This window comes from Hesperophylax consimilis, chromosome 13 (genome assembly GCF_061612785.1).
Source record: "Hesperophylax consimilis isolate HC1 chromosome 13, BYU_Hcon_1.0, whole genome shotgun sequence".
Lineage (NCBI taxonomy): Eukaryota > Metazoa > Arthropoda > Insecta > Trichoptera > Limnephilidae > Hesperophylax > Hesperophylax consimilis.
Window position 1 is genome coordinate 15,074,745 of NC_142848.1, and position 12,541 is coordinate 15,087,285.

Genomic DNA, 12,541 nt, shown 5'->3' on the forward strand with positions numbered 1-12,541 from the left:
TAGTGCTCTTGATTTAATTAAGTTTACGATTTTAATGTATTCATTCATCGTGTTCAAAAGTTCCTCCGGTAAATTTTTGACCATCAATGCTTCTCGATGTATGCAGCAGTGTGTAAATTGTAACGTTGGATTTTTTGTTTTACACAAGAGACAAAACCCTTTTTACTACCCGTCATTGCCGCAGCGCCATCCGTGCAAACAGCAATGAAATTGCTCCGTTTAATATTATAAATTTTGAAGAAATCATCGGTTACTTTAAAAAATTCTTCACCTGTAGTTCGCTCTGGAACCTCCTTAAAAAAATAAATAAAGTTCTTTAATAAAGTCCTCGTCAACGAAAAGTACAATAACTATCAACTGTGCTTTATTTTTAATATCGGTTGTTTCGTTGATCTGAAGTGAAAATTTTTCAGCCAATAACAGTTTTCTAATCAGTGTTTCTAATAAATTATGAATACGTCTTTTAACAGAATCAGCAGACAATGAAAAATAGACAATATTATGAAAAATATTTTGTTGTTGTGTATTAAATACATAATGAAATATTGTAAAATGTCGAATACATTGAATTTGACCGCGGCACACCTGTGTCCGGCTCACGGCACACCAGTGTGCCACGGCACACCGGTTGCGGAGCACTGATTTAAACCACTAAAAATAACAAAATTTGAAATTTTCAGCGATATCGATCCACTGCTATTCCGGTTTGGCGAGCGCAAACAAACGCTGGCTGAATTTTTATATATTCTTATAATTTTTTATAGATTATTTATTACTAATAAAAAATGCCTCCCAACATTGCATTTTTCAGACTTATGCGCATGCGCTACTTTGAATGTGTTGATTTGGCGTTTGTGATTAAAAGCACGTTTTTAATAATAATTTCTATTCTAATGACCAATTCACTATTGTATATATTTACTATATATCAATATATTTATTTGTGTTATTTTTCGTCAGTTTTAATCCATTAATAATGTTATATTGTGAATAATATAGTTTCATCTTATCGAAAAAAGCGAAGTTAATTCAAACTTATTGTTTTTAATTTACTTTTACCTCGTGAATTTAATAAAACTTCCATGAATGTGATGTTTTTGATAATATGAATGCCTTATGCACGTGTAGGAAAATACAAAATTTAAAAAAATTATATTTATGACAAAATGGATCCAAAATGTTTTTTTTTGATTAATTAAATTGATATTTTTGGTTATTCTCTGGGAGTTATTATTAACTCGCGATTAAATTTCGGTGAGGGACGGTTTTACGACGCGCAAGCTTGAAGTGCAGCCGAAAGGACCGTTGGGTGGAGACGAAAAAACGACCATTTTCAAGAAACGTGCGGACGGCGAAGCCCCGGTATTGTCCGAAAAAAAAACATGGTGATGACTGAAAACGACACGACCATCTCGCCACAATGAGACCTCGCAGGTTCATACTCCCACAACATGGTCTGTTTTAATGCACCCTGTATTACGCACTATTGTACTCACCAGCTTTGGTTATCGTGATGTATTGATGGAAGTGGGGCCCTTATATAAATTGGATCACAAATCACGTTAAACACTAATCACTGGTCAATCTCACGGCGATCAACACTGGCAATCATTGTTTTTCCACAGCGTTTACGGTGAACCATATCAGTGTAATACAGAGCTTTCAATATGCAAAATGAAACATTTTACCAGCGATACACTCGTTGAATTTCTCACGTTGTGTGAAGGTCAGAAGTCGTCATAGACTTGTTGCCGCAGGCGACTCTTCGAACAATAAGCGCAGACTCAAGTTAAAGGTTTGAGTCCTGGCTCTGTAATTGGCGAGGAACAGGACAACGCTAGCGTGAACCAATGGCGTTACGAAACAGTTTTTATTAAGCTCTTTTTTTCAACTTTCTTCACGTTTGAAATTAAAATATTGTAATTTTTAAACATTGATGTATATTTTAAATTTAAAAGGTAATTTTATTTTGTTTCTAAAACAGTATTTGTTTTTACGACATCTTTAAAATTAAGAAATATATAAAATACCTTGGAAAAATTCCGAAATTCGTTAATAAATTATTAATCTTTCAAGTTTATACAACACATAAACAACCCCCTGTGAGTGGAAAAGCAAGCATATATCTATCCAGGTGACCGGATAAATCATCAAAATGATACTTCATCATATCTTTAAAAAGTTATATAAAGTCATGGAAAGTGATGAAACAAAACTTTATCAACTTGGTTAAGTAGGTTAGGTTAGGTTTTTTCATCGTTTCTAATGTGTTGAATTGTCGATGTGTTGATTTATCATGGAACCATCTTTTCATGAACTATTTTATGTCAGTTTCTATTTTACGTTTCAATTAGTAAGGTTTTCACATACACGGTCGTTTATCAATTGAATAAAATTTTCACCAAAATTACTCCACAATTTTTTTTGGAGGTAAGGTCGAGTCATATTATTACGAGTAAAAAAAGAGGTGGTCGATTGTCCACCCTCAAAGAAAAACAGCATGAAAATATATTCCGATGCATTTGTGAAAAAAGGATTTCATTTGAATACCTGCTAAGATACATTTTTTATTTATTGTAAGAGTTTATATTCCGTCTTATTTTCTTCGAGTATTCACCGTTTTTTCGCCGGAATGAAGTACTCGCTCTTTATGGATACGATGTTCGTCTACCAAGTTCTCAGCTCGTCAGCCGACTGCTAGACCACAATATTGCCACGCTTTTTCGAGGTTTTCGATGTTGACAAGACAGTTAAATACTTCTACCTTACTATATAGATGCGTATTTTGTTCAATGTTTTCAAATTAAATCTGTCCTAAATGGGCGCCTTTGAGGTGATTTTTTTTCAAAAAACGGCGCTACAAAAATCATTCAAATATTATTATTACGAAATAGTTCATACATCATCGACCGTGGAAATTATCAGGTTCGGAAAGTGAGTAAAAGTTGTTAAAATTTGATCGTACTAGAATTAAATATAATAATTCAATTACATACTCAACTTAACAATATTTTAAAGATAGAAAACAATGGCTTAATGATCAACTACTTCTAGAAATAAATTTCTTACAAGATATGTGAAAACAGGTTTTTTAAGTTGTATTAACTTGAATGATTGCACATACAAAGGAGCCCACATACTTTCATACATAGCTTTTGCTGTATTTCGTATATAATCTGTCTATAAATTTAATTCCACCCTTTGTTATTAAGGGATATTCGGCCCCATTGTCTAAGCCACTTTTACATTTATATATCTCACGATTATGGAAGTTGTCAATGGTCACCCCTTTACACAAAGATGGTTACAAGTTAGTGTTAAGCAGCCTATTTCAGACATATAGCTATTATTTCCGCACCTACTAAGTCATTGCAAATACTCACCGATAAATATGTATATGCCAAAGTTAAACAACAAAGTGGATACAGACGAGATCACTAAATAAAAACGACACGCTAGTTGACACATCGTACAATGACTTTTCGTACGTTTTCGATGAGGTTGATCATTTTGATCTCCTAATTAGGCTTGAAGAAATTTGTTTGTCTAAAAAAATATTGAAACTCTTTATTATCTAAATGGTTCATATCATACGGTATGCAAAACTCCGGCGCATATCCTTCAAAATCTGGTGTGCCACATGGATCCATTTTAAGACCTTAATTATTTAAAAATTTTGTAAACAATATTCGCAAAAATATCACATTTGTCGGTTTTTACTTTTCGCTGAAGACATTAAACACTTCTTGAGAATACGGTCATTGGAAAACTAACGGCATCTTCTGGACGATATTTATGCAGTTGTTAAAAGACATCGAGGAAGCTTTGTCAAGAGGTTGAAGGCGGATGGCGTCGTTTCTCACGGGAGTATCGAGCTGAATTAAATCTTGTGTCGATAGTTAATTTTACTGTCAACACGAGGAACTAATGCTTTTATAAATCATGAAAAAACAGTCGCATCGTGGCTTCTCATCATTAGAACGTCGTCCGGTTTCGGAAGAACCATAGTTTTACTGTAAAAAATATACCGTGCAATGTTACACTGTATATATTTATATATTTCACCCTGATGAAGGAAGAGTTTCTTCGAAACCGGTTGACGTGGGACGCTGAACTGGTTTCAAACAAAGCAAGTGTTTCGGTTAGTCTAATGGCGACGTCTTTATTATAATTTCCCCCGTCAGATCTTTCTTTTAAATTTTGCGGGCTTTATCAACTTTTTATTTGATTTGTTGATTTTTCAGCGTCCGTTAAGCGAGAGAATTGAAGTTCGCGTTTCTTCCTCCCTTAAAGGTTAAAAGGTTTCGGTTGTTCGGAAGTGTTCTTTGCAAATTGTGATGCCTTCCGTTTTAATTACAGGTATGGATGGGTACCCTTTGAGGGCCGATCAAAGGGCCGGGCCCGTTTGGCCGCCTCTGACTAATCCTTCTTCTGTGATTCATTAATAAAATGGAATAATTACTCCTTGTAAACTCCTGCCCCGCTCCCTTGAGAATTTCTCTTGTTTTCGTTTGTTTATTGTTTTGGATTGCCTGCAAAGGGGAAGTGCGGGCACATTGAGACCATTGTAATGTGATTTTTCCTTATTTTAATAACTAAACCATATTATTCATAACTAAATTTGCATTGTCTTAATAAATATGTTATCATATTGCGCATTCGTTGAAATGGATATTTCTTCACCATTAAAATGTTATATTGTTCAACTGTGTTTTATTGCACATCTTATTATTCTTTTGAATTTAGTTGTGAATAAGTTTTGCAAAATTACACAACTGTTGGTACAAACCAAAACCAAATTTTACATTACAAAAAAACATTTTACTAATTACACAACTGTTGGTACAAACCAAAACCAAATTTTACATTACAAAAAAACATTTTACTAATTACACAACTGTTGGTACAAACCAAAACCAAATTTTACATTACAAAAAAACATTTTACTAATTAATGGTTAGTAAAATGTGAGAAAGAAAAGTTAAACTTAACAAAGCGTAGCAAAGTCCAGTTTTAACTTGTCCGTTTTGCATTTCTCCTATCTATAAATTTGTGTGTACGTTCCGTTTCGTCTAGATTCCTTAAGACTTTATCAAATAATCTGCTTTTATGAATTGGTCAATTTGAAGGGTATTTAAACACTTAAAAATGTTGCTGACTGCCTAAATGTATAGTTTTGTTTATGAAATTATATCACGTGAATACTAATTAAAAAAAAGTTTTCATGATGCATTTTATAAAAATTACAAATCCGTGATTATAATAGGTTTAAATTCACATGTGATTCACCCCTGTGGTTTTTTATTCGCTAGCGCTTTTTGGAGAGCGTATCATAGAATAGGCAAAACCCTTTATATTCCCTGGTCGTGCTTGATTTTATATACAATTCAATTCCATTATCTCTTTGCTATCATACAAAACGGATCCCTTTCCCTTTTTTGAATACACTTCCGAGGGTTATTTGGGAGACGAAAATCCATTGCCCGTTCACCCTCTGATGAATTTATATAAAAATTGCCCACTATAATCACCCAACTCTCCTATCATTCTAGTAGGTTGATTCCTCAAAAATTCGCAAAAAGGAAATAAAAATCCCCATAATTGTGAATTTATAAGACGTACGGTTGCTAAATCATTTTTTACATCGTCTACATAATTTAGTTTGCAATTTCAGGAAAGTATTTGATACAACAGTTTTTGGGATATACGACATGCGAAACTTTGATACATTGATTCTTAGAGAGGTTTTTGCAAAAAGGAAGCGATTCCCATCAATGGAAATTTAAAAGTCTCCCTCTCACCTGCTGAATCATTTCTACCTCATTTGTATCATTTTTTCGTCTTTTCCGTAAAGCATTTCATACAAATTTTAGGGCATACGCAACATCTGGTACTTCCAGCAAATATCGCACAATGAAGTCTTGAAACCTATCGAATCAATTTTATCTCCTCTGATTCGTTTGAGTAGGTTTCAGGAGGACATTATTGAGAATCTGATTTCCATAAATCATGTTTAACAATTGTTGTTTGAATTTCATTTATTTTACTAGTGCAGACCTAGTAGATTTTACTAGTGCAGACCGAAAAAAATCCTCAATGCATTCATTGCCTTTCAAAAATAATCATTGTAAACTTTAGAATTACCTATTTAGTTTTCCAATATACACCGTTAGTATGCTTGAAAAATTACCACATCAAAAATTTAAACAAAAGAAATGAGCGTTTCAAATAAAGAATTAATAATTAATAAAATAAAATAATTTTCGTTAATCATCGCTTATCTGAATTGTTCTAATAATAAGTTCCGATTTTGAATACGACCCTTAAATTCAACACAAATCAAAGTTCTAGAGTTCATTAAACCGCAGTTTGTATGTATTTAATTTATTTTTATCCGTTTTATTTCCAGGATATTGACTCGTTTCATCGCCATTTGATATGTAAATAGTACCTGCAGGTACATTAATCATATTTATAGGGTATTTATTTTAACTATATTTTTATACCAGTGTGAGAAAATCAGACAATCCTGGGATTGTATTCCCTAGTCGGGACCGAGTTTTTTGGCATTACATCCTCTCTACCTACGTCTAGTCGTACGTTTAAACGATCGTAGCGATCCGTAGAGGCGTAGCAGCCCGAAGTAGAAGAAGAAAGAAACTCACATATCCCTCCGTATGGGGATACCGCTGATAGCTACATTGTAACCTCTTTTCAGCTTGCTCTCAGTGGTAAGACTATTTATAGTAGACAGCTACTATCAAACACATTATTACCCACGATTTTCCGGGTTGAAATTTAAAATTTTACTAGGACGGGATTTTTTTCCGAGCTTTTAGTTTGTCGAATTTCCTCCATAATCCGGTTAGGCGGTGTCCTCTGCGCGGATTATGGCGGCACGCACGGATCAGCAAGTCAATTAACCAGAACTTGGACGGGTGCTGGTGCAGGTGCGGGCAGCTGGAAATAGAAATCTCCTATAATTAATCCACTTCTGCAGGCGCCAAACTAAAAAAATCACTTCATGAATCCCCACTGAAAAGTGGTTTATGGTGCTTTCAATGTATTCCCGATTTCCTAAATATATTTTTGCCTTGCGAACTGTCATGTGTGTATTGTAGAGAATTTTATCATTTATGTACATATTATTTACGTTATATTACCTACTGTTAAATATTATTTTTATATTGGTCATTTCATGTACTTAATTTATAGTTTCTAATTTATTACAACAAAAATATTATTATTAGATAACAAACCTTCTAACACACATTATCTGTTAGAAGGTGGTTGTTATTTAGGTTTGGTCTATGGCACGATCAAGTGCATCAAATACTTGAGTTGGGTCATGCGAAGAGTCATAATAACAGAAAATTATGTATTAGACGATGTGTGAATGTGAATGAGGCAAGGAGTGTGTGCCAAAACTGAGTTGTTTGGCGATCCGTCCTCTGCTTATCCCTGCTAAAAACCGAGTGATGGTTAGATAGGTTTGGATCTTCCAATACTCTCAAAACGATATTATTATTATAACGCATCGATACGATAATTGAACATTTTACAATAAAGATTAGTTAATATATAGCCGTACAAATCGCACGTAAATTCCGATTGCTTAGGAATTTTTTCTTAGGAATTGTTGAAGGAAGCGGCTTTTGATAAATGCAAAAAGCATTTCTCCCTGTGTTAGAATTTAAGACAAAGGGATAGGAATTTCGAAGAGGGGGCGAGATTGATTGTTCACCCTGAACTAAAGAGACTATCTTAACGCGCCGCCCGGTGGCGGATTTGTATCGCTATAGCCTAAAATCAACACCATTTTCTTTGTGGCATTGCACTCTTATTTCTTTATGTTGTCCTTGTATTATTTTTAGTACCCTTTATGTCGACGGATTACTTTCAGAAAATTACGAAAAAAACGCCTTCCGTGCGAAATTTTGTAACGCTAAATAATATACTTTTTATTTTCTGTCCATGATAAAGCTCTGATTTATTAATATAGTATTTTATTAAATTGAATATAATTTCACAGGAATAGGTTTTATAAAATAAAATAATGGTTTAAAAATAAAATAATTGCAGCTTAAAGGATTAGCACTAGTATGCACATACAGAAACTAACATGCAATACAGCTGATTATATGGCGCTTTCCAATAACGGTTGCTCTCCCGCGTTGGCCTGTTCATTTTTTTGCAGTTTTCGTTTCGAGTGAACGCTTTTGATTAATGCAATTTTTGACGTTTTTCGTAAATATCCACCGCTTTTTGTTCCATCTAGTTTGAGTGGGGCGATGGATTGGTTAGAAATACTTTGTGTGCAGAATGCTTTTTATCATGTGTTTGTTCTTTTAAATACCGCGTAAACACGGAGTATGTACATTAAAATAAAGGTAAATAACATATCATATAGCTAGAGGTATCACTGACGGACAGGGTCGGACTTCCCCAATTTGTGATGCAAGGTTTTCACTGCTCGTCACAGTACCCCCTTTTCTTACGAAAGCAAATATCAGTATGAAAATATCAATTATCATTTATCAAACACAAGATATTATATTTTCTGATAAGATGTACACAGCCACACGAGAGCCAAGGAGACCCAAGAAATCTTACGTTGGTTTTATTATCTTTTAGAGTGTAGAATTGATGGTTTATTTCATTTTCCCGATTCGGCCTAGGAGCAGTTTTTTAATCTATACAGTCGGAGTTTTACTATATTTGTCTCTTTTAAATAGATTAAACAATATTCGTGCAGGAAAATCGTTTTAAAGAGCGCACGTTTTACGTATTTGTGAACACCGATATTGGTTCAAATTGGTACGGCATTTCGCAACGTCGCGCCGCTCTCCATCGGTGTTTTTTAGAGACTTGAAAAAAAATGTTACGTATTCAGAGCATACGGGCTCCATCAAGCGTCAATCGTCGGGAGGTCACCAATGAAGAAAATGAGTTAATAAATAACATATAATGTGTTGCTGACTGCCTAATTTACCTGGTAAAAACAAAAATTGAAAAGGACTCGCAATATTAAAGGTTGATTTATTAAATAGTTTCTTAATTATAAAATATCAAAAGAACGCTGTACTGTGATATTGAAGGAAGATGTTTGGCTAAGAATCCCGGGTCTGCAATGGCGAATAGGACCGCCTAGCTTGTGAAACAAGAGCGCAGAATTTAGAATGTAATTGAACCGTGTCGCCCGCACCGCTTCACCATACAACTTTGAATTGATGATTGTACCTTTGTACCTACCTACATCGTTTTTTTAGTATTTAAAAATATAAAATTTTCTATCCAGTAATATTTACTTCTTTTAACCCAGTTCTGCTTTGATTTTAATAAATATGTTTAGCCCGTGAAAATATTTTTAACTGTTTAAAGAATTTTCCCACACTCATTTGAACAGCACGTAAATTTTTTTTAAAGCTTACATTTTCAGATAAAATAATACGAGGTTTTAAAATCAACATATATACGCAGAGTTGTTGGAAGTCGGAAGAGTTTTTAAGTTTGCATTTTTTATGTTTATTCTTGTGTGTAGATAAATACATATATTATGTATGTTTGTTCGAATAATACCACGCCATACTCTAGAAGGGTTCGGTTTTTTTCTTCTGATGTTTGTATTTTTTTCAGAATGGAAAGTTCATGACTGGAATCTTTTTAGCTAAGCAGTATTTTATTGGCCGGCACGGTTGGATTTACCGTATGATAACAGATAGAGTTTATAATGTATTCTTGTATATCTTCTTCTATTCTTAAAATATATTGTATATCTTCTTCTAATCTCTTCAAGACCCATATTGAAATGTTCGTCACCTTAAAAATACTCGCCACATAAACTTCAAAGGTGACACACACCATGAAGGCTTGATGTATGTAATTAATAATAGCCATGGCTGGAATTATCTTTTTTTCCGAAAGATCATCCTTTGTAGAAAAGTGTCGAGGTCTTTCACTATGTTTCACTTTAGAGAATACCTTATTTACCTTCTTCTATCGACTGGCCACTCTTAATTATTCACCACTATAGCTCCTCGATAACGCAGTTATATCGGCAATATGTTTCTACCTCCCTTAAAGCTCTCCGTTGGGTCGGGTGCCCGCGGCCGCCCTTTCGAATAATTTCACAAGGTTATTGAGTTTCCTCCGAAATAATTCTATTAAATTGATCGATTTTTCCATCTTTTTTGCAGACGGTGTCGATTTCCATGCTGCTCCGATACTCGCATCACCAGATTTTCGTGTTTATTGGTAAGTTTTTTCAATTATAATTTTTTTTTAATTTGTGTCAATTTGGTACGAATTTTTTCTTCCTTTTAACCTTCCTTTGGATGCGAAGGTTTCGTATTCTATGTTCATAAATTTGTTCACATTTGTTCTTAAGATTATACTATAGGTATCTGAAATTACCAGAATACAGATTACCATCACAAGTGTCCCAAATGCCCCCTGCTAGAAATCCTATGTCGGCTTAAAAATGATTTTATTTATTTATTTATTTATTTACACATATACGGCACAACACGTGCCATTAACATAATTGACATACTTATAATAGTACAACAACATGAAGAATAACAGTATAAATGTTAGTAAAATTTAAGAAAATAGGTAAAAAGTAAGGTAATAAGTAGAATAAGTATTTTGTAAGAAATTAATGTCCCTACCAATTTGGCTAATTTGTTCGCTTTCGGGAACAGCTCATATGGTGTAATAGAAATATGATATGGTGAGAAATATAATTTAAACGGTGTTAGAAAAAGAAAACACTACGCTTTATATTCAAATCTAGAACTTAACTACATAATATTAAAATGTGAAACAAAAGTTTCCGACCGCAATTAGATAAAAAAATGTGAAACATCTTGAATATATATTTTTTTTAATTAAAAAAAGTGAGGTGACGGTAACGTTTATAATACATTTGTCTAATAAAATGTGCGTGTTTCGTTGTTAGTCATTTTAGTTCAGTATTTAGACAAAAAACGTAAGGTTTTTAAAACTTTTCATATTTTCTTTAAAAGTTTTAATACTTCAATAATTATATATTTATTTATTATTACCTAAACCCCGCCACGCGTTGCTGTGGCTCAGTCTATCTGTGCAGATAGAGGAACCATAGCGCGTGTTGCTTTTACGTCCAACAGATTGCGCTATTTAAAAAAACACGTTTGTCAACAGCGTTGTTAAAAAAATGTTTTTACCTGTCACATCTATATAATATAGGTATATAAAAATGATATCTATATAATATAGGTATATAAAAATGATATCTATATAATATAGGTATATAACAATGATATCTATATAATATAAGTTTATAAAAATGATATCTATATAATATAGGTTTATAAAAATGATATCTATATAATATAGGTTTATAAAAATGATATCTATATAATATAGGTTTATAAAAATGATATCTATATAATATAGGTATATAAAAATGATATCTATATAATATAGGTATATAAAAATGATATCTATATAATATAGGTATATAAAAATGATATCTATATAATATAGGTATATAAAAATGATATCTATATAATATAGGTATATAAAAATGATATCTATATAATATAGGTATATAAAAATGATATCTATATAATATAGGTATATAAAAATGATATCTATATAATATAGGTATATAAAAATGATATCTATATAATATAGGTATATAAAAATGATATCTATATAATATAGGTATATAAAAATGATATCTATATAATATAGGTATATAAAAATGATATCTATATAATATAGGTATATAAAAATGATATCTATATAATATAGGTATATAAAAATGATATCTATATAATATAGGTATATAAAAATGATATCTATATAATATAGGTATATAAAAATGATATCTATATAATATAGGTATATAAAAATGATATCTATATAATATAGGTATATAAAAATGATATCTATATAATATAGGTATATAAAAATGATATCTATATAATATAGGTATATAAAAATGATATCTATATAATATAGGTATATAAAAATGATATCTATATAATATAGGTATATAAAAATGATATCTATATAATATAGGTATATAACAATGATATCTATATAATATAAGTTTATAAAAATGATATCTATATAATATAGGTTTATAAAAATGATATCTATATAATATAGGTTTATAAAAATGATATCTATATAATATAGGTTTATAAAAATGATATCTATATAATATAGGTATATAAAAATGATATCTATATAATATAGGTATATAAAAATGATATCTATATAATATAGGTATATAAAAATGATATCTATATAATATAGGTATATAAAAATGATATCTATATAATATAGGTATATAAAAATGATATCTATATAATATAGGTATATAAAAATGATATCTATATAATATAGGTATATAAAAATGATATCTATATAATATAGGTATATAAAAATGATATCTATATAATATAGGTATATAAAAATGATATCTATATAATATAGGTATATAAAAATGATATCTATATAATATAGGTATATAAAAATGATATCTATA

At 31.5% G+C, this 12,541-nt stretch overlaps 1 protein-coding gene across 2 annotated transcripts in view; it reads left to right on the top strand.

Annotated features, from left to right (window-relative positions):
• Window positions 1-12,541, top strand: part of LOC149418491 (membralin) — a 399,198-nt gene that overhangs the window by 61,336 nt on the left and 325,321 nt on the right. For both annotated transcript variants that reach the window (XM_089638805.1, XM_089638806.1), the window contains exon 7: window positions 10,197-10,254. In XM_089638805.1, the coding sequence (XP_089494931.1) occupies window positions 10,197-10,254 (58 nt within the window). The remainder of the gene's footprint in view (window positions 1-10,196; window positions 10,255-12,541) is intronic.